General features: G+C 53.2%; 1 protein-coding gene across 6 annotated transcripts in view; it reads right to left on the reverse strand.

Moving 5' to 3' along the window:
• Positions 1 to 22632, reverse strand: part of KCNN3 (potassium calcium-activated channel subfamily N member 3) — a 133180-nt gene that overhangs the window by 50899 nt on the left and 59649 nt on the right. For all 6 annotated transcript variants that reach the window (XM_077900858.1, XM_077900857.1, XM_077900856.1 and 3 more), the window contains exon 3: positions 6444 to 6862. In XM_077900858.1, coding sequence (XP_077756984.1) covers positions 6444 to 6862 — 419 coding nt within the window. The remainder of the gene's footprint in view (positions 1 to 6443; positions 6863 to 22632) is intronic.

Raw genomic sequence — 22632 nt, forward strand, 5'->3', positions numbered from 1 at the left:
CCTACTTCTTTGGTCTTTCTGTTTCTGATGTGTATATGACTCACCCAGGGATGTGGAGAGTGCACATCCTTAAGGTAGGGAAAAGTGGGGCTCTCGGGCAGGGTCCTGAGGTCTTGGGTCCACCACTCCCTGGCTCTGGGACCCAGCACACTGCTTTGACCTCTCTGTGCCTCAGTTTCCTCCCACAGAGATTGGCAACCACAGTGGCCCCCACACCTCACGGAGCTGGGTGCTGACTTGAATACTGGGTTGATGCTGTTGTATGCTATTGTCAAAATTCTACCTGTGGTTAACTTTAGGTTTAAAAAATGATTTAAACTATATTTCTCTAATTATTAAATCGAGTGATAAGGCTTTTAGAGTTCTCTTCTCCACCTAAGATGATGAACTTAGCATGCTTTTATTAATCATTTTTAGCCTTCTCTAGATTTTATAATCTGAGGGTCTTAAATGTCATGGAATCTTTTATCATAAATCTACTCTTTCCAGAACCTCCTTTAGAACATGGTTTTGCAGTCATGGTTAAATGTACCTGGAGTTCATGGTTCCCTGGCTTGTGTGCTGTCTACCTGTCCGACTTTACATCCTTGCATTAAGACCTTAATTGTGATTCATTTCCCCAAAACACGCAGCTTGTTTACCTTCTGAACCCAAAAAACTCCAAGGATGACCCGTTCTTGCCTCCCACAGGAACAACACTCGTGTCTGCAATTCAGGGCTCCTGAGGAAAGTCTGCTCAGTGCTGCCCACGTGGCCAGGATTGCTGAAACTTAGGTTTCAGTAAACTTTCCAGAAAATGAGTTGATTAGGATATCTCTGGACCTGACTGTGTCCCGGTTCTGAGAACAGCCTGTTCCCACCTGCCTCACCCCAGTCCCTCCACCCCTCCCCCTCAGGCCACCAGGTCTAGGAAAGTTTTCTTGGCGTATGTCTTTGATTATGCTGTTGTCCAGATTGTTCTGGTTTCTTCCTCTGGTCCTTGGGCTTAGCCTTAAGTCTAGAGCCTCCGATGCTGACCTGCCATCCACCTTCTCATCACTCTGTTCTGTCCTACATTCTAAAAGGACTTTTAAGCTCGTCCTCCACATTCCACATTTTAAAAAATCCAGTAGCCTCCAATGTGAACGTTCTTTATACTAAAACAATTTTAGCTTTCTGGAACTCTGTGCTTATATGAACTACACACAGTTCCCTGTCATGTCTGCTCCCTCACCCTCTGTGCAGAAATCATAGCCTCCTGCACCATTAGGGGAGCCTGAGAGCCTCCTAAGGCTCTCCTCCCTCCCAGCCGCTCTCAGGATGATCTACCATGACCTTCCTCTTTCTTAATTAGCGAGTGTGTTTGCAGGGCCCCCAGGAGGATCTGCACCCTCCCCCGTCGCCCTGCCCAGGAACTCCCCATGGCCCAGGGGGATCAGCTTCGACCTGGCACACCCTGGCACTTGAGCCCCCTGGGCTCCCCGCTTCTCCCAGGGGCAATGACTGCTTCCTTCAGCTAGAGGGCAGGCTTCACCTGATGCGTGGGTTCTTTCCTGTCCTCACCACACCAGCAGTTTGCAAGCTTTTAAAACCAGGCAGTCATATGGGGAAGATAAAACATAATGAAAGGGATTATAGGGGAAAGGAGAGAAAATGAGTGGGAAAAATTAGAGAGGGTGACAAAACATGAGAGACTCCTAACTCTGCTTGTCTCCTGCTCCCTCTCCCTCTGCCCTTCCCCTCGCTCACACTCTCTCTCTCATAAAAAAAATAAATAAATCTTTTCTTTAAAAAAAACTTCAGTTTTATAATAACAATAACTATTACTAGTAGTTCTGACTGTCCCAGTGGGGCTCTGGGTGTGTGTTCCATGCTGGTGGCTGGGCCCCAAACTCGAGGGGCCCACGAGAACCCACGGCCCTGCTCTCAGCTCCGCCCGGCCCACAAGGGCTGGTATCAAGCCCATAGTGTGGGTCTCACAGTAGACCATGTCCCTACTCCTTTCATGGAGCTCAAGGTAGGAATCTGGGGGAAGGAGACACAGGTGGGGGGGCTGTTCTCTGGTGGAGACCAGACTGGGGCAGGTGGCCGACAAGGCAGAGGGTAGAGGAGGAAGCCTCTCCTGATCTTCCCATGGGAAGGGTGGCTTCAAACAAGAGAAAGATTGGGCCAGTTGTTTTCTCCAGTTCCAGGGCCTCCAGAATCAAATTCCTCATAAAAATACGAATATGTAGAAATAGACAAAAATTCACAGCATCACCCACAAAGACCTGTTGACAGGCTGGCTGCCTGCAGAGCCTGGAGCTTCAGGAGGAAACGTCCAAAGGGATTCCATTCAGGAGGCTGGAGGTGGTTTACAAACCCTGGCTTGGGATCACAAAACAGTCTACCGTGTCTGCGCTCTGCAGGCCCTGGGGCCGCCCGCAGGGACATGAACCCGGGGGTAAGCTGGCAGACATCTGGGGGGGCGGGCCAGGAAAGCCCATTGTCCACGCGTGTCCAGCTGTGGCCCGAGGACCAGGGCCCTCCACCTGCTCGGCTGCTTGTGTGTGCGTGTAACAGTGTTTAGTGAGGAGCTTCCTCCAATGGGCTCCGGGAGGCCTGTGGGAGGCGGGCAGGCGGGCAGGCGGCCAGGAGAATCCTGGGGAACGGGAGTGCCGGGCTGCCGGGCCTGCCGCCCGTGATGTAAGGCCATGCCGAGTCCAAGGAAAACAAGCCTGCTGTTGTCCCTGCCCTCCCAGCAACCGGAGCGGACTGCGCTGGCGGGCTGCTAACTTCCCCTTCCTCGGAAGGAGGAAACACGAGAAACCTTTCCTGTCACATAAAAGTCAACCTAAGAAATGAGAAATGTCTTCTAAATTGCGTCTTGCTGAAGAGGGATTTCCATGGCAACTCAAGGAGTGTGTGTATACAAGCGGAGATAAGCCTGGCCTGCAAGAGCCGCCCCGTTCTAGGCGTTGGCAGACGGTGGTTTCTCCAGAACCTGTGGTTTCTCCTGCCACACTGCTATGTGACCCCAGGCGAGTCATGTGCCCTCTCCGCCGTCTGGGGCAACAGAGCCATCGTCGGGTCAGCTAAGCGAGACCAAGGCCATCTTGCGCATGTGCCCCCAAGCAGCCCTGTGTCCACTTGCCAGTCTGTGATCGACAGGCTCCGGTCTCAGGGGCTCTGCCTGTCTTGCCTAGTGCTGGACGCTGCGAAAGGATAGTGGTCATCTACACCACATTCTAAAGGGAACTCCTCAGCCACCGTAAGAGAAGTGCTTCCCTGGAGCAGGAGAAAACCTGCTGATAGGTACATGTGTTCACGGAGGCCAGACTTCTGAGCAAGAGTCTCAAGCAGGAGCTCTACTAGGGCCGCTCTCAGCATTAGTGCCTGGGCATGTGCAGCAAGCAGGGCAGCCGAGGTGAGGGGCCTTTCCACTCCTACGCTGACCAGCCTCCCTCTGCCTGGGCAGCTCTCGACCACTGGCCAGTCCCCACAGAGGGAAGGGGGCTGGAGGGAAGGGGGCCGGTGCGAGGCGGGCATGCAGGGGCAGAGGACGGCGACCCTGGAATTCACCATGAAATTGACCCCGAGGACAGTGATGAAAGGGCGAGTGCACAAACGGCAGAGTCCCGGCATCTAAGCACCAGCCTGTGTGGCTGTGAGCCCTTCATGTTGGGGAGTCCCCAGGGAAGTCCAGGCCACAGCCTCCCCATGAGCTCGAGCCCCAGCCTAGGGACAGGGACAGATAGCCAGGAGTTCCAGCTCTGGCTCTGCAAGCTCAGGCCGGTGGTGCCAGCAGTTTCCTCAGCTCTCAAATGGGGATGTTGGTGGCCCCTCCACCACAGGCCTACTGGAAGGCCACAGAGGTGATACCCAGCTGGCATGTCACACAGGACCGGCAGCCAGCTGGGACACAAGGGACAAGGCGGTGGTGTGCCCCAGGTCTATAAGAACAGAAACCGTTGGTCAAGGGGTGGCTGGGGAAGGGGCAGCTCCAGGAGGGCTCTGACTTGCTCTTTGCGGCCTTCAGCTGGGCCAGCTGTGTCTTTGGGCAGAGGCCTGGCGGGCTACTCGGGAGCCTTGCAGGCCCTTCCACGCGAAGTACAAGGCAACAGAGTACTTTGGGAGCATGCTAGTAAAAATAGTCACCGACCTGTGGCAGGTTCAATAAACAATGAATCTCACTTGCAGACACTTTGTCTGAGCCCAGTTCATTCGTTCATCTGAACAAGTGAGCACGGGTGAGCACAGGTGAGCATACATGCCCAGCGGGCCGGGTGTCAGGCTGCGGAGCATTTTAAATGTCGGAAAGGGCTTTGCAAATTCAGTCACAGTTGTTATAGACTCAGCTCCAACCGTTTGGAAAGTAGAACAGGAAAGTAGGGGCCCACCTGGGGTGGGAACTGGCTGCTTCTCATTATCCAAAGCAGCCACAGAATTCTCAAGGGTTCCCCAGAGCGCTCCACTGTTACGGTGGATTCCCACCATTGCCGCACTACAGCTGGCAGGGCCACACACTACTCGCTTTGTTCCAATGACAAATCCTGGAAAGTAGGTGTCACTACCCCAGCTTGCAGGTAACAAAACTGAGGCCCAGAGAGGTGCCATGACCAGCCGGATGTGGCTCAGCCAGGAGCATGTAGAGGATGTGGGGCTGGGATCCACGCATAGGCTTTCCCCACTGCAAAGAGTGCTCACCAGGAAGGGCTCACCAGGCGGCGTGAGATGCAGCCTCTCCTAGAGTAGGTGCTGCAGCACCAGCTGCCCTGAGGTGGGGTTCTTAGTCCCCAGGGCTCTGTACACAAGAAGTGTCTCCCAACCCAGCACTGCCAGCAGGGACTGACCCTGTCATGCTTGGGGGCCCTTGTCCTGCAGCAGAAGAACGCCCTTGACAGTGAGTCTACTGGCCAAATATCTGGAAGAAATATCTGCAAACAGAACATCTTAAAATAGGTGGGAAATCTGGTTCAATGTACCCACGTGAGAGGTTTTCAGCTAACTCTCCTTCATCCCTCTTGTCTCTGCTGGGACACAGGTGCATGGAAGATTGGTGATGCAGCAATGAGCAAGTTAAAGGAGACTGCCAGGGTCCACATGACTATGTAGGGTGCCTGCCCGGGCCTCCCCATGTAATAAAAATAACGTCTCTCAAGTGAACTTCTCTTCCTTCCTTCTGAAGAGATCCTCAGGCAGCTCCGGTGGCTTAGTGGTTTCGCACTGCCTTCGGCCCAGGGCATGATCCTGGAGATCCAGGATCGAGTCCCACGTCGGGCTCCCCGCATGGAACCTGCTTCTCCCTCTGCCTGCGTCTCTGCCTCTCTTTCTCTCTGTGTCTCTCACGAATAAATAAATAAAATCATTTTTTAAAAAATGAAGAGATCCTCATTTTAAAACAAGAATGCTGGGGATCCCTGGGTGGCTCAGTGGTTTAGCGCCTGCCTCTGGTCCAGGGCGTTGTCTTGGAGTCCCGGGATCGAGTCCCACATCAGGCTCCCTGCATGGATCCTGCTTCTCCCTCTGCCTGTGTCTCTGCCTCTCTCTCTGTGTCTCTCATGAATAAATAAATAAAATCTTTAAAAATAAATAAAAAATAAAGCAAGAATGCTGAGGCCCAGAGAGGTCAAGTGACTTGCCCAAGGTCTCACAGCAACTTAGAGAATCTAGGTTTCTAACAGAGGTGTTCAGACTCCACATGGGAACTCAGATTGGAAGGAATATCAAGGGCTAGCCTGAAAGGGACAGGAGTCCTCGCAGGCAGCTTGAGGTGACAGTGGGAGGAGGTGGCACTGTCTGGCCCTCAAGCCTCAGTGATGGCAGTTTAGAGGGGCTGGCACTTTGCATTGCAGGTGGGTCTCTCCGTGAGGCCACATCCTCCTCTTTGCTCAGCATCAGCTCCTGAAACAGTGTTTCCCAAAGTATGTTCCCTCCACACCATGCTTCTCAAGTTTTTAGGTGCCTGCCAGTCACCAGGTACACTTGTTGAAATGCATGTGTACTCAGCAGCCCTGGGATGAGGCCTGAGGTTCCACATTCTAATGAGTTCCTAGCTACACTGCTGCTGGTTGTGTGTACCACACAGTGGGCAGTGAGGCATCAATAGCATACAACAAAAAGGATTTCTGGGTGAACACTTTTGAGAAAATCTATATTAAACAAAATTAAACCAGTTTCCTCACTGCACAATTTCCCAAAGCCTTGAAAATGTTGGTGAGCATCGTTAATGCCCAAGACGAAAAGATAATACAGAATTGCAAAGTATCACCCATGAGAAAGGCGAGGGATGGCACAGAACATGAGCACACACTGGCTTACAGACGACCCGCCCACCAAGGATGGTGGTGCAGGCTCCCAGCACACCTGGCCGCATGCCCCTTCCAGCCCTCCCCTAGGTGTACAGGCACCTGCCCCTCCTCCTGCACCTGTGCCTCCCACCCACCCCTCCCGCCCAGCCGCTGGGAGTGCAGACGCAGCCCTACCTTTCACAGACACGGACCGTCCAGGCAGCGATGATCCACAGCGAGATGCTGAACACAAGCAGCACGGTGCCAGGGCAGATGGTCATGAGGGTCTTCATGACGAAGCGGGTGTTGAAGTTGATCTTGTTGAGTGCCCCGATGCTTCGGGACGAGGCGTCAGTGAATAGCTTGCTGTGCAGCAGCATGACGCGGGCAATCAGGTACAGGCGCAGGAACATGGGGATAGACAGGATGATGTCCACGTCGGCCTCTGCCCGAGACGGAGTGTAGGAGAAGGCCAGGCGGGCTGTCCAGAAGAACTTGTACTCACCGGGGATAGGGTGGATGGCACACACCAGCATCTCCAGGCTGATGTGAAGGATGCGCTCGTAGGTCATGGCAATACGCCAGTCGTCTGCGCCGTTGTCGATCACAAAGAGCTGGCGGGAGCAGAGAGCCTGTTAGAGGGGCCAGAGCTCACCTCGGGGCCCTCCAGGGAGGTCTGCCTTGTGTGCTCAGGGCCCTGTTCGAGACTCCAGACTGCTTCCCAGGCCCCTTCCTGCCTCAAGGCGCCCCTAAACTAGCCATTCCATGAAGAGGAGGAAGAGCCGCTCGTTCTGGTTAAAACACCATCCTGCACCCCCTGCCAGGCCCCGGATGGGGATGTGGAGGTGAAAGAGTCATGTTCCTGCATGAGCGAAGTCCCCAGCGCTGGTGCAGGTTCCTCTCCCCAAGCAGAAAAGGGATATCCGTGTGCTGGCAGGACTTTGACCCCCCACAAGCCACAGAGTGTTAACGGTGGGGTCCCAGGAGCCAGGGTGTGCAGGTCAGGACTCTGACCCTAAGACTAACTAGCTCTGGGATTCCAGGTAAGTCAGGACCCTGACCACAACACTAACTAGCTCCATGATCCTGGGTAAGTCAGGGTCAGGACTCCAACACTAACTAGCTCTGTGATCCTGGGTAAGTCAGGGTCAGGACCCCAACACTAACTAGCTCTGTGATCCTGGCTATACTGTGAGCCTTCCTGTCTCTCAGGCTACTTCTGCTGGTGGCCAGGACTGTGAGGCTGCCCTGGACTCGGGTGCACAGGGGATCAGAATCCTGCCTATCAGCCGGGAAGTCCCAGCTGCTACTACTCCGAGCTACGAGGGAATGGGCTCAGGGATGATGGAAGGCCCTCCTTGCAGTGGGCGTCCCTGCTACATTGCCATGAAGGTGAGCACCTGCTGGGTGCCCAGCCCTGGCTGGTGCTAGGACTCACACATCGGGAAAGCCCAGGCCTTGTTCTCAAAGACATCCGCCTGAGGATTCAAGGTTAAACAAACCAGCCCTGAGCACAGCCTCCTCGAGGGGAGCTAGGAGGCACTGTGCAAATAGTCCTGGCTCAATGGCTCTAATTAGGAAGGTGTGATACCTAGCCAGGAAAGGTACTCAGCCCAGCACCCAGCCAGGACTCCCATCCTGCCTTCTGCAGTGCTGCTGAGCTGAGGGGGTGGGAGACAACTTTCAGATACAGCTTTCTACCTCTGCAGACAAAAAAGCCCTAATGGCTGCTGGGTGGATCCCCTCTGCTCCTAACTGCCACTGACGGGGCCAAGCCATGGCAATGTGACTACTGACCAGACTCTTCAAACACAAAATGAAAACCATCCATCCTATAATAAAGAATTGCATCAGGTTACTATAATAACTGGGTTCACTGTGGGCAAGAACCTAAGCAACAAGTCACAGACCTCGCTGACTCCCCGCTGGGGATGGACACTGTACACTGTCCATGTTAAAGAGGGGGCACCTCATGGCTCTGCCCAGCATTACAGAAGATGCTGGTCCCTGGGCGGTGACACTGCCTGCCTCGTGTCCTGGTGTGGGGTGGGGGCAGGAGGCAGCAGAGTCCAGGCTGGTGAGCACCACGGGGATCCTCACACGCAGGCACTAGCTGTATGACCGTAGGTGGGTCATGCATCTCTCTGGGCCTGCTTCTACCTCTCTGTCATGGAACTATTCTTCCTGAACCTGCCTGTCTTTACCAACTGCTAGAAAAATGTGAGGGATTATTAAACTGGCTGGCCTGGGGGCAATCACACAATGTGTCTGCGGGGTGTCTGGGGCAGGCCAAGGGATGGGCAGGTGACCATTTCAGGCTGCCCACTGGGAGCCTCTGCCAGATGGGGCTCTAGCACAGGGAACTGTGGGTCTAAAGGGGGCCCAACATGCCCAGGGATCCTGCCGCTGTCCTGCATGAGGACGCCCTGTGCCCTTGGGAGTCACAGGGCAGCCCCGCCCTCTCAGACTCAGGCAGGACCCAGCCTGCCATTTTCTTGTTCATGCCTTGTGCGTCCCTTACCCGTGGCAGAGCTCAGTGCATACCCACCGTGTTCTTGCTCCCCCAGGCACGCTATAGTCACTTGGAGAGTTTGCTGAAAACACCGTCCCCGGACCAACACGGACCAGGCAGGTTTGCAACTCTGAGTGTGAGACCCTGGCACTGGGACTTTTCTTTGAGCTCCCAGCTGACTCTAAAGGGTCTCCCAGACTGGGAGCCACTGGTCCTAGCCCGAACTCCAGAGGGACAGGGGCTGTGTCCTCCTCAGAGGAGGAGCCAGGAGCAGGTCAGGTGGTCCCCAAACTGCCATCCCCCTGGACTCTCTGGCTGGGCGCCTCCCCCTTCCTGGTGTTCTCCTGGCATGTGTGCTCTCTCTCCAGCTCCTGGGAGGGCGGCAGGCACACAGTGGGGAGTCAAGGAAGTTTAGTGAATAAACAGGTGTAGCTGGATGACCATGTCACACCCCTGTCCACCACCCAGGATGGAAATTCCCATGGAAAACTCGTTTCTGAGCCTGTGACCAATGAAGTACCTAAGGATTCACCTTCCGCCATGGCAGGGTGCCCTCCATTCCCAGGGGCTGGTCCGATCTGGAATACATTGTCCCAGGTGACTTCAAGTCTCAGAAAGTTCTGGAGCTAATCTGGAACCAGGATCTCAAGCAGCGCTGGGCAGAGGGGTGAGGGCAGAGAGGAAGCAACCACAACAAAGGACTGTCCTCCCCAGTGCGTTGGCCCCAGCCTTGAAGCCTGGGTTCTGGAACAGCCATTTGCCATGAGAACAGCAGGAGCACGCTGATGTGATATGGGCCTGGCCTGGGGCAGGGAGCACAGGGAGCCCACAAGCCTCTGCTCACAAAAGCCTGCAGGCCTGGGTGGACCAGCGGGTCTCTTCCTACTATCACCCCTCAAACGCGGGCCTCCCCCAGTGGGGAAGGAATGCCACGCTGTCCCTGTTGCTGAGAGTTGCAGCCTCCTGAGTCTCCAGAGGTGATCTCACTCATGTGGGTCTGTCCAGCCCAAAGGAGCAGCACCCAGTGCCAGGCCTACCAGCCAGGGCCTCACCTTCCTCAGACGGTGCCCTGAACCTAGCTGGCTCTGCACCTGATCCTTCTGCTGGTCCTGGGAGCCTGTAGGGTTCTCCGCCTATTGGTGTCATTCTGGGAGCTTCAGGAGGAGGGTTAATGCAACAGAGCAATCCCACACTCCTTCACGGAACTTGTGATTAGAGAGAAAGGACAAACTCAACGCGACTCCACTCAGTTCAACAGATCAATTAATTGGTAACAACTGACTACAGATGTTCCTCGACTTAAAACAGAGTTCCTAAGCTCCCAAACATCGGCCTGGCCAACCTGGACCAGACTCAGTGTACCCATGCTAGCCTACAGTTGGGCAAAATCATCTCCCACAAAGCCTATTTTACAATGTTTTGAATGCTGGACTGGAAGTGAGAAACAGAATATCTGTATGGGGACTGACTGGAGGATAGCGTGTGGGTGGCTGACCCTAGTGACCACAAGGCTACGTGGGAGCAACGGCCAGTACCATGTATCATGACGGATGACCATCTCCCAATTCCTAGCCCAGGAAGAGGCCTGTATTCAATTCAAAGTATGAAAAAAAAATTAAAAAAACAAAATTCAAAGTATGCTTTTATCACTTTCCTGGCATCATAAAGTAAAAAAATTGTAAATCTGACCATCGCCAGTCGGACACCACAGGCAGCTCTGGAAAGTTGCTCAGAGAGTAGATCTTAAGCACTCTCCCCCAGAAAGAAGGAAGTAATGTGGGGTGAGGGGTGTGTTCACGAACTGCCCCATGCCTGTCACCCACATGTAGACTTGGAACGTACGCAGTTGTCAATTATTCCTCATAAAAAAGAACCAGCTAGGTGAGGACACAGTGGGGACATAAGTATGAATCCAATACATGTCCAGGAATCAGCTTGCGACCTCAAGTCGCTTTCACAGGAAAGGGCACGTTGGGAGGCTTCTGGGGCTCGGCGGGGCTTGGCAGCCTGGGAAGGCCTGTATCAGACACACGTGGTGTGGCAGCTCATGCAAGCGGCTCCCACCCTGTTCGCTTGCTTCCTCACACAGCGCTTCGCCTCTCTTCCCAGCAAGAGCTGCCTTCCACTGCTCAGCCCCTGGAATCTGACCTTGGCCGTGTGCCCTGCTTGGGCCAGTGGGACATAGAAATTGTGATGTCGCAGAGGCCAGGAAGGGTCATGCAATGGGGCTGCTGTGGACACTTGGCCCCGCTTGTCCTATGCCCCTGCCTTCAGCCAGCACCAGCTGCATGTGACAGACGCTCGCCCCGGGGAAGCCCCAGCCAGATGACTGACCCAGTCATGAGTGAGTGAGTATCGTTGCAAGACATTAATTTTGGGGGTGCTTTCTTATGCAACAAAAGTAACACAGTACAAAACTAGTTCATGCACTTAGTGCGCGTGTTAGGAGAGTTGGGTAATTTGCCTGCCGAGCCCAACATTTCCCCGTAGCTTCTCCACCAGAGCCCCCCAGAGGCACGGCCACCCCCACCGTGAGGCTCTGGCAGGGCTCCCCAGGCATGGTGGGTCAGCAACCATCAAGGAGGGCCCATGACAAGGGCACACGGGCTCCTTTCCACCCCGCCCCCTCCAGGAACACACCATTTCATTTATCTGAGGATGACTCGATGCCTTTACAAAGCTATTTTGCAAGCAGTTTGGTTATTTCGCATGCTAAGCGCCTCTCACTGGTGAGAAGTCAGCCCTTAGACAGAATCAAAGAACAAAGGCAAGACAGAATTTGCCGCGGGTGGAGGGAGAACTGCACGGAGTTTGGGGACTGTGACTTGCTGGTAAGTTTGGGGGGGGGTCAATTGATTAGCTGGCAGCTAGCAAAGAGGTCAGTGTGAGCATTCTTTCGTCAAATGGCCAATTAGAGGTATATATATATATACATTTTTTAAATTTAGTTACTTATGAATTCTCCAGAAACCGTTGCATCATAGCTGTGGCACGTGGCACAGAGTGGCTTCTCTCCCAGGAGCCGGCAGGTCCTCCCTTCTGCGGCCCTGCCTCAGCCAGGCAGCCTACACACAGGTCTCTGAGCTTCTCCCAAATCGGCCCTGCGAGACCCCCGGCACCCAAAGGCCACCTGGTTCCCCCTGCACCCCATCAGTGCAAAGCATCTCATGCCCACAGGGATCAGCTGTGGGGCCCAGACAGGCAGGCAGGAGCCAGTCCTCCAGCCCCCTGGTCACAATAGCAGAGCTCCTGCATGTCTCTTGGAGGCACCCAGGAAACCAGCCTTTTTCTTTTTTTTTGTTTTCTTTCTTTCTTTCTTTCTTTTTTTTTTTTTGTTCCTTTTAGGCAAAATAAGTTTGGAGTTGATTCATTGGATTCGCTAACTTCCCTGTTCAATTTTGAAGGCCTGAGGTCTTTCAGGTTCTTTACATAAGCAACATCTTTCATCAAATGTTCTCAGCTGTTATGGGAGATCCTGCCTAGACATTTTCTGAGTAACCTGAAAACTTTAATTCTCATGCAACTATGATTTTTTTTAAATTAAAGGAGAGGAAGTGAAAAGGGCCTTTTGTGTTCGCTACTGTTCTCTCTCTGTGGGAGAAGAACTCCAGGGAAGATTCTCATCATTTAAAAAAATATATGCAGAAAAAAAGCAAAAGAAAAAAATTAAAGATTTTCTTAAAATCCAGTAATAATATATATATTATATATATACATATATATATATAATATATATATTATAATTTAAATCCTGGAGCATATATTATGCATGTACACCATTACTATGGGGGTTTCCATGGAAACAACATCACAAGTCCTGTAATACCTAATTAGGTTTCCCCAAGGATAAGAGCTGATTGCCAGGGATGAAATGTACATCTGGATTTGCAGCAATGGCTAACAAAATTTCCAGTCAGGAAATGTGCCACAGAATCCTCTGAAGAAAGGGAGGAAAGGGGAGAAAAAGCAAAGGTACACAAAATGTCCCTCTGAGAGACGGCAGCAAATGAGCCATCAGAAAAGTGATTCCACTGCCACCTGGACTGTCAGGGTGCTGGGGACATGGGGGAGGGGCAGCTCTGTGTCCTTCTCAGAAACCATCCCCATGGGAAAGCACTGTGCCCTGCATAGTGTCCCACTGGGGCTCTCGGGTCCTCCCCGGGGCTCCTGCAGCATGAGAGTCAGGGGACATCTGCACCCGGGGTTTGTTTGGAACTGCCAGAGACCAGGGGTGACCACTAATCCTTCCCTATCCCCAGGCCTTGGAGAATGAAAGTCACTTATGGCATCTGAGAAAGCAAGTATGTTCCACACATATAACAAGAATTCCTGGATCCCTGGCCATGACACACCAGGTGAGCATCTTGCCACTGACCGTCCACGTGTGGGCAAGTTCCTGTCCCTCATGTGGGATGGGGAAGGTGGTTCTGCTTATAGCTTTCTGTCTTCTCTTAGCTGTAGAGCCGTTTCTTCTAATGGGGCTTATCATAGAAACCCAACATGGGGAACAGATCAATTCAGAGATGTTCCAGTTGAAAGGGTAGGGGAAAGCACTGTGAGGCCGACCGTTCCACAGCCTAGCCCCAGTGGCGACCCCATTCACCTGTGACAACTTTTCTGTGGGAAATCCATTGGCAGGGCCAGCTGGCCTCTAGCTAAAATGAGGGATAACATGAGGTGCTGGAAATCAAGGTGCTCAGGGTCTAGTTCACAAGATGCTGGATGCTTGGGCATGAAACTTCACACAGATCAGTTCATTCACTTATTCATTCATTTGATCATTCATTCAGTGTGGTTGACAGCCTCTCTGCTAAGCTGTAGGGATAGAGCAGGAACAAGAGAAAAGGCCTCTTTCCTCAGGGCATTTACATTCCAGTGAAGAACAAATAGATAATAAATAGGTACACATTGAATTTCAGGGCATGATGCCTGGTGGGAGGAGACTCAGGGCAGAGGCAAGAGAGAAGCCGGGTGGTATGGGAAGGGGGTGGAGGTGGGCCCTGTCTTTGACAAGCTCTCGGAGGAGCACACCTATGAAAGGTGAGCCTGCAAAGACCTGCATCACAGGGAGGGGACAGCATGTGCAAAGGCACAGTGGGGCCGGGAGAGGTTGAGAGAAAAAGAAAGAAGGCCAACGAGGAAAATAAGCACAGGCATCAGTAGATGAGGGCCCAGAAGCCACAGAAGAAGCTGCATTGAGGGGCAGAAGGCCACAAGCCCATGCCCAGCAGGGCGGTGGGCACTCTGAAGCTGCTCCTTGAATACAGACTGCTTGTGGCTGGAACACGTGTCTGTGTTAGCCCGGGCAGCCCTAACAGACTGGGCCCTGTCCCAGCCCTGGGCGCTGGGTGTCCCTGACTGGAGCAACAGCCCGGCCAGGCTTCAGTGAGCACCCCCTGCCCCACAGACTGTGTCCTCAGGTGGCAGAGACCAGGAGGAGGTGCTCTTGCTCACCCTTTTCACCAGGCCGTCCTATCAGCTTGGGCCACTCTTAAGACTTCATTTGACCTCAGCTATGTCCTGAAGGCCCCACATCGGTCATATTGTGGGCTAGGACTTCAACATACGGACTGGGGGGGACACAATGCAGCCCACACCAACGTTCTCATATGTTCAGATTACCCAGAAGCACGTGTTGCCTTACCGCAACCTTGCAATAATCTGTAAATAAGCAATGTCATGCCCACAGAGCAGAGGGAGAAACTAGAGCCCACGGAGCCTGAGCCAGTCACCCCGGGCCCTCCGTTGCCCATCCGCCAACCACCAAGCAGAGCCCTCCAGGTAAGAGACCAGCCAGCTTGGGCTCTACCTTGTTTCTTGTGAAGAAAGTTCAGGGCAGCCCCAGTGGCCCAGTGCCACCTTCAGGCCAGGGCGTGATCCTGGAGACCCAGGATCGAGTCCCACGTCGGGCTTCCTGCATGGAGCCTGCTTCTCCCTCTGTCTCTGCGTGTGTGTGTATGTGTGTGTATGTGTGTGTCTCATGAATAAATAAATAAAATATTAAAAAAAAAAAGTTCAAGGCCACTTCTTTAAAGAGAATCATCAGTGACCACAGAACCAATTAAAATAGGCTGGGGTCAGCACGACGCTGGGAAACCCATGTGCTGATTAGCAGTCCAGACTGGTCTCCCTCCGTTTGTAGAGTTAAGATAGGTGCTTTCATTTCCACAGGATGTGCTCATGTCACCTTTCTTGACTCCTCAGCCCCTCCAGTGAGTAGATCTGATGGCGGAGCCACCAATGGGAAGAGACCATCTTTGTGAGGAACCCCCTCCCCAAGTATGTTTGCTGATGAAAGGGATTCCTCTTGGGCACAGCTGGAGTGGCTCAGAGCAGACCTGCACCAGGTCTACCTGCCCCAGAAATGGACAGGAGAATGGGAATTTGGGGGTTGCAGGCTGAGGGGTCAGGAAGAGAGGGCCGGGGGTGCTGAGGAGCACCTGAGGCCATGGGAAGACAGAGCCCACTCAGAAGCAGCTGTCACTGCCTGGAGGCAGAAACAGTCATGAGCTCAATGCCATGTTGTTTGTTGTACCACCAGCAACATCAGCCTGCACCTTTGCTCCGGACCCACAGAGAGGACCCTGCCCACTGATCCTGTGGGGAAGGGCCAGGAGGTAACTGTGCCCACAGGGGTCCCTGCACCCAGAACGGAGCTGCAGAATTCAGCAGGAGCAGGAGTCTGACACCAGGGACCTTTGGAGAGATACTAGGGACATCCTTGTGTGGGGTGGAGGTTTGTGCCCAATTCTACTTGAAGAGCAAGGGGACCCGGCCAACACCTGGGTTAAAGTGGCCACAGCCTGGTACCCTAACACATAGACCTTGCCCCATCCACCTTCCATTGCTGCTAAACGTAAAATGAAGCCCAGACTGAGTCATTTCCCTTCTTAGAGAGCCTCTCAGTGGCTCCCCAGAACAGTCAGGATCCAGTCCACCTCCAGTTGTACTTGGCAAAGGGGCCCTTACCCCATGACCCCACGTGGCACCATGCGGCCCCACAGTCACCCTGGCATCTCGTTCCAGCCAAACCATATCACTCCTGATCCTAGAACCTCTGTCCCTCTGAGTTCTGTGGGAGCAGGTCCCTCATGTCAACTTCCTCCCCAGGGAACTCCTCTCACCCCCCAAGATGCAGATCAAGTCTCTCCTCCCACAGGCAGGGTGCACAGGGGAGCAATCTGGCTGGGTGCAGGGGGCAGTCCCACTCGGTGCAGTGGGGTAGTCTGGCTGGGCACAGAGATGGTGCTGGGCAAGGCCCAAGTCCACCTTCATCCTCACAGAGGCCCCCCGCTTAAAGAGCTGACTACACAAAGACCGCTCAGCAAGGAGAGATAGGATTCAAACCCAGAGTCCATACTCTCACCTATAAGAGAATTGGCTGAGCTGCCGTACCCGAGGCCTGGCACCCAGGCTCACACATGGCTCAGGGAACATGGGCCACCCCAGAGAACATGGACATGGTGGCAGAGTCTCTGAAATGGGGAGGGCTAGAGTCTCCAGACCACATCAGGGTGACTCTAAAGGAAAACGTTTTAATGGATCATTTCTTTAATTGTCCTGAGGCAAGATTGTCCTCTGCAACGTAGGCACAGCATAAGATAAAGAAACCAGAGTAGTTGAAAGAAAATTGCTAATAACAACTGCTAATAATTAAAAAGAAGGAGGAAGCCAACATGGAAACAACCCGAACACACCTCGGGGTGGTGGGGGGCAGAGTGAGTGCGGTGCTCGCAGCAAGGACCCACAGGCAGCTGTGTTTAGAAAAAAAAAAAAAAGAAATGTGTTTAGAAGCGGATCTATGTGTACCAACTTCAGAAATAGTCATGACGGATTATTACGTAGAAAGTGAAAATCTCAGTGTAGTGGGTATAGTGTTTCTCTTTAAATAAAAAAAAAAAAAAAAAAGGCAAACCCTGGCAGAAGTGATGCTTCCCTGAGCCTGTCTGCCCACATCCACACATGCAGGGAGGTGGTGCGGGCCCCCAGGTCCAGCCTGTCTGAGCCGTTAATGCGGTGCCTCCAAGGACGTAGGGTGAGAACCAGGGAAGCTACTGCTTATTTCCCTGGAACACATTTGGAGTAAAACAGTCTTATAGGACTTCTGTAATCTTGAAAACCCAATGAAGTATTTTTTCCGAAGAACTGTCCCGGGGAAGCTCTAGTTGAGCCCAACGGGGACGATTCCTGGCAGTACCTGGAGGGACGTTGGTCCCCAGAGCCTTTCCCTCCCTGTCATCCTCCACAGAGAGCACTGAGGCTCCAGGAGGCTGTGAACAAAGCCCTGCTGGGCTCCCCTCTAAAGGCCACCCCCCATAGCCAGCACTGGTCCCATAGCTCTTCTGGCCAAAAGCCACCCCATGGAAAGGAATTCCACAAAACCTTTTTGAGGCTCAGTTCTCACGCACATTCAGGCCATAGGCACAAAGTCCACATTAGTCAGCAGCCCACCTGCTTGCCAGCCCACAAGGCCAGACGCCTGGGCTCCTGGGAAGGACTGTCAGTGACATAAACCCTCACTCCACCACGGCCACACTCAGGAGGGCAGGGCAGGGACAGGCACAGAGGCCTCGGGCACCAAGGGGGATGCCAGTAGGGGTTTGGCCACCATGTGCTGGGGCTTGGAGGCTGTGAGGATGGATATTCCCACCCAGCCAGGAGCTCAGAAGTCAGCAGGGATAAACAAAGACAGGCCATGGAGGTGACCAGCCAGACATTGAGGGGCAAAGGGCACTATTAGCTGAGTGTCCATTCTTGGCACCACACTGGATCTAGACCCCTGGGGCTCCTACTCTGGGACCCCAAAAAGACAGCCAGGCTCCGTTCCTCCTCTGGTCCATGGAGCTGGGTCCTCCCCACCTTGTAGGCCACCCTTCAAATACCCAGGACCTGAATTCCCTATCTGAGCCTGCTTCCAGAGCCTTTATGCCCCTTCCTCAGCTGTTCTCCATAGGCAGACAGCTGCACATACACACGGCTCTAAGCCCAAGAGCTGGCCAAGGGGCAGTGGGCAGGGCTGGTAGCACTTGGGCCTGAGGGCTGAGGCAGCCCTGGGAGTCCTCAGGGTGATGCAGGAGCCGAGGTGGCAGGGGCGGGCAGGCAAAGGCATCGGGGCTAGGGACTTGGGGGCTTCCACTGAGGCTGGCCCCGGGCCCTGGAGATGTGGGTCTGTCCATAATCCTTCCTGACTGTTTGGGGGCAGATATACAGTAGCAGCAGCTGTGTTCTCTAGATTGTTCCCAGGGTAGGGAACAGGACTCTGCCCCTCCCTCTCTTATGGCCTGTCTTATGTCTGCCCACCTTCTGTGGCTGCCCCAGGCTTCCAGACTTGCTCTGAGGGGGTTCTGCAGACACTAGCCATGAAAGGAAGGGCCAGGGGCCAACGTCTGGGAATGTCTCCTGGAGATTCATGGGGCTCGCTTGAGAATTCCCAAAGCAAAGAAACCTGCTCACCACTGAGACGCAGTTTCCTACCTATGTGACCATGACTCTTGTTTGGGGTCACAGGTGTCATGATTCAAGGCAGACTTGGAAGTGCGGGGTGCCCCTGAAACAGATGCCGGGGGGGTGCCATCAGGCCCCGGTATCCCCATGGATGAGGATAGTAGCGTTCTTCCTGCAGCGGCCATGCACTCGGCCTCACTCAGCAGGCGCTGTGCATGCACGGGACCCACCGACCAGGCCACTGCAGTTCTGAGCACCAGCCTCCTGTCAGCCACGCACATCCACATGCTTGGTAGGAAGTTTCCATAACCAATAGTGCACAGTCCTTACTAGGTCACAGGCATGGCTCTCAATGCTCCACAAATACCAACTCCTTCAATCCCCAAAACAACCCGACATGGTGGACCCAAGTATTATCCATTTAAAGATGAGGAGACTGAGGCAGGATGAGCTAGTGACTTGCACAAGGTCACCCAAGGTCATGCAGCTGGGCTATGATAGACACTGGGCCAAACCCAGGCTGTCTGGCTCCAGAGTCCACGTCGGTTAGCTCTCCACTGCTGCTGTAACAAGTGAGCACAAAATTAATGACTTAAAACAACCCAAGCTTTGCTCTTCCAGTTCTGGAGGTCAGAAGTCTGAAATCAGCCTCGCTGGACGGACATGGAGGCCGTGGGCAGGGCCGGCTCCTCCTGGGGTTGTGCTTCGGGCCCTTTCCTGCCCTGCCCACACACTGGCTTCCCGGTGACTTCTCACACCTCTCACTTCCTCCCCATCGCCAGATCGCCTCCAACTCCTTTTCATAAGAACATGTGATTATGTCTAGGATCCACCTGGAAAATCCAGCATTATTTCCATGTCTCGGGATCCTAAATTTGACCATGTCTGCAAAGTCCCTTTTGTCATATAAGGTTATATTCACTGAGTTCAGGGACTGTGCCAGGATATTTTGGGGGCCATTATTCAGCCGTCACGTCATGCTTTGAACCCCCATGTTTATATGAGCTTAATTTTCTGAATATGGGAAAGTGTTGTCATCCTACAGATTGGAAGGCCAAATCCCTGAGAGGTCACCCAGGTGGCAGATGGCATGGCTAGGACAGATGTGGAGGACTTGCTCCTTCCTGAGCCCCTGCATCCATGGCTGGAGTGGGTCGGGGCTGGGACATCAGAGGTTTGAAGCAGGTGCTTCTTTGTCATACTGCAGACGAGACCTCTGGCACCCCAGCCCCCAGAAAACCTGACGAGGGCCCTGGATGTGCCTCCCCTGCAAGGTTCACCGAAACACCCGCCCTTGCAGACCCTTCTGGGGAGTTCTCCAATGGCAAGTTAAGAATGCTTGCTCTCAACCCCTCTGTGAAATACGACCAGCTGCAGAAAATCCAGAATGCTCTCTCTTGAAGGCAAAATCTTGAAGAGGTACTTGTGCCCCTGTGTTCACGGCGGCTTTATCCACGCAGCCCAATTGTCTATTACTACAGACAGATGGGTGAGTGAAACAGAGGATGTATGTCCCGTAGAATAGGACTCAGCCTTGAAAAGCAAGGAACTTCTATTACATGCTGCAGCATGGATGGGTCTGGGAAATTCAATGTGGAGGGAACCAAGTCATCACAAAGACACAGCAGGCCAGCAGTGCCACTCATGAAGTCCCTGGAGGCGCTGACTGAAGTAGGGCTGGTTACTGGTGTTAGGGACAAGAGGAACCGAGACTCAGAGTTTTGTTGTTGTTTTTTTTATATATAAAGATTGATTGATTGATTGATTGATTTGACAGAGAGAGAGCGAGCTTATGAGCACAAGCAGAGAGAGTGGCAGGCAGAGGGAGGAACAGGCTTCCCACAGAGCAGGGAGCCTAATGTGCCCAATCCCAGGACGTAGGGGTCACAACCCAAGCCAAAAGCAGACACTCAACTGACTGAGCCACCCAGATGCCCCAACTTGGCTTTAATGGGACAGAGTTTGTTTGGAGGCGGGTGGCGGTGGTAGTTGTACAATGGTGTGGATGCATTTAGTACCACTGAAGTGAGCACTTAAAATGGTTAAGATGCTAAATGTTATGTTGTATATTTTACAAAAAAAATTTTAATATTTTATTTATTTATTCCTGAGAGAGAGAGAGAGAGAGAGAGAGAGAGAGAGAGGCAGAGACACAAGCAGAGGGAGAAGCAGGCTCCATGCAGGGAGCCCGACGTGGGACTCGATCCCGGGTCTCCAGGATCAGGCCCTGGGCTGAAGGCGGTGCCAAACCACTGAGCCACCAGGGCTGCCCCCAAAAATTTTTAAAAAGGAACTCTTGCTTTATCTGAGTCCAGGCAGGACAGGGTCATATCCGAGAACCATGCCTCTCCCCTGGCTTAAAGCACTCGGCCCTCTGACAGTTGTGTTTCCTTGTTGCCAAGTGAGGGGGATTATAAGATACTTGAGGATTTTTTTTTAAGATTTATTTATTTATTTGAGAGGAGGGGGGAGAGAGAGAGAATGAGTGAGAGAGGGGCAGAAGAAGCAGCAGACTCCCCCCCTGAGCAGGGACCCCAATGTTGGGCTCGACCCCAGGTCCCCAAGACCGTGACCTGAGCTGCAGGCAGATGCTTCACCTATGGAGCCATGCAGGCACTGATGTACCTGAGGATTTTTTAAACTTTTCTGCTGTTTGCAGGAATTCAGCAGGAGGAATCAAATCTACTCCAAGACTCAACTCACATTCCTCTGGGCACTGTGCCAGCCTCTCAGAAACATACCAACCCATCTAAGAACATCCTGTCCCTAAAAGCATCCTCTGTGAGGCTGGGGCCAGGTAGCAAAGGGAACCATGAGACTGCAAGAAAATCCAGGCCAGAGCAGCAGGTGGAGGGTGCGATCAATGCAGGTGGGCCACGGGGGGTTCAGAACTGAGAATGAGGTGCAGGCAGACAAGCATAGGTCCTGACTCCACCATGGGGACCAGGAAAGGAGACTCCCCTGATGTCGCTAACAGGTGTCCCTTGGTGGAGGGTCGGTTGGCACATCCCTCTTGTCCCTGTCCTGCTTCTACAGCCAGATCCTCTTCCCTTACCAGGGAATTGTATTAAATAGCCTTTCATCCAGCGACAGAAGGAGGTAGGTTCTTAGAGGAGCCCAGTCTATAAATACAAGGTAACAATAGGAACCAGAATGTTCCACAGGAAACCGGTAGGACCTGCCCTCCCCACACAGAGCATGGAAGATTTTCACAGGGATTTCTGCAAGCATCCTTCCCAATTACAATCCCAGAACGGCAATAGCAAACTGATGAGTTTATTCAGGTAATATCCATGAGACACAGTTCTCTTTAAAAGGAAAGGAAATTTGCATGTTTTGTTATATCCATCCTTTATTCCAGTTTAACTGATCCCTGAGAGGCTTCAACCACAGTAAGATTTTGGTTACAGACATGGCCAAACTGAACAGAGGGAGAGGAGAGGGAGGGAGCAACATTAGAGACAGTCCCTCCAGGGAAGTATTTTCTAAATAGAATCCAGACCCTGCCCCCACCCCACGCCCCGCACACCCACTCCCCCCAATCCCTCCCTCCCCCCCCCCCCCCCCCCATCCAGCTGGGAAAGAAAGCCTTTTCCTTGCCTGTGATCCAGGTAGAATTTTGATGCTTCTCTGTCCCTGAATGTGTTGGCAAAGCTAAAAGGCTTCTCTGATGCCCCTCCCCCACCAGCTGGGTCTCAGGAGACCTCTGTGTCCCCTGCCCCCAATCTCTTCCATTTCCAGCCACATCAAGAACAGTTCCCGAGTGCAGTCCTGGGCTCTGCTGCAGGAGCAGGGAGCCCCCACCCCAGAAACACCCCACACAGGAACAGAGTCAGTACAAGCACCTAGAAGCAGCCTGCCTGTCCCAAACGGATCCGGACAGTCCAATCCAGAAACAAGGGGCTATTTAAAAAGCTACAGTAAATCACGTGCCAGTGGAGGTGTCAGACATGCAAACCAGTGAATGAAAAGTTAGAATTGCAAACAGAGTGAGGTTTTCGGTAGCTGGCAGTGGCCTGGTTCTTTCTGCCCGTGGCCAAGGTCCAGGGCCAGGGGGCCTTGATGTCTTCTCCCCAGAGAGAGGGCGCATCACTAAGGTCACCCCTGGATTTCTGTCCCTGCACCTACAGCAGAGGGGGAGGAGGCTGTGGGGCATGAGATGAGGCAGGCAACCCACAGGCAGACTCCATGTGGTAAAAGGATTACCATCAACGATGCCTGCTAATGCAAACTAGAATTTTTTTTTTAAGATTTTATTTATTTATTCATAGAGATGCAGAGAGAGAGAGAGAGAGAGAGAGAGAGAGGCAGAGACACAGGCAGAGGGAGAAGCAGGCTCCATGCAGAGAGCCTGACATGGGACTCGATCCCGGGACTCCAGGATCACGCCCTGGGCTGCAGGCGGCACCAAACCGCTGCGCCACCGGG

The sequence above is a fragment of the Canis aureus genome, chromosome 6, assembly GCF_053574225.1.
Source record: "Canis aureus isolate CA01 chromosome 6, VMU_Caureus_v.1.0, whole genome shotgun sequence".
In the NCBI taxonomy this organism is placed as follows: Eukaryota; Metazoa; Chordata; class Mammalia; order Carnivora; family Canidae; genus Canis; species Canis aureus.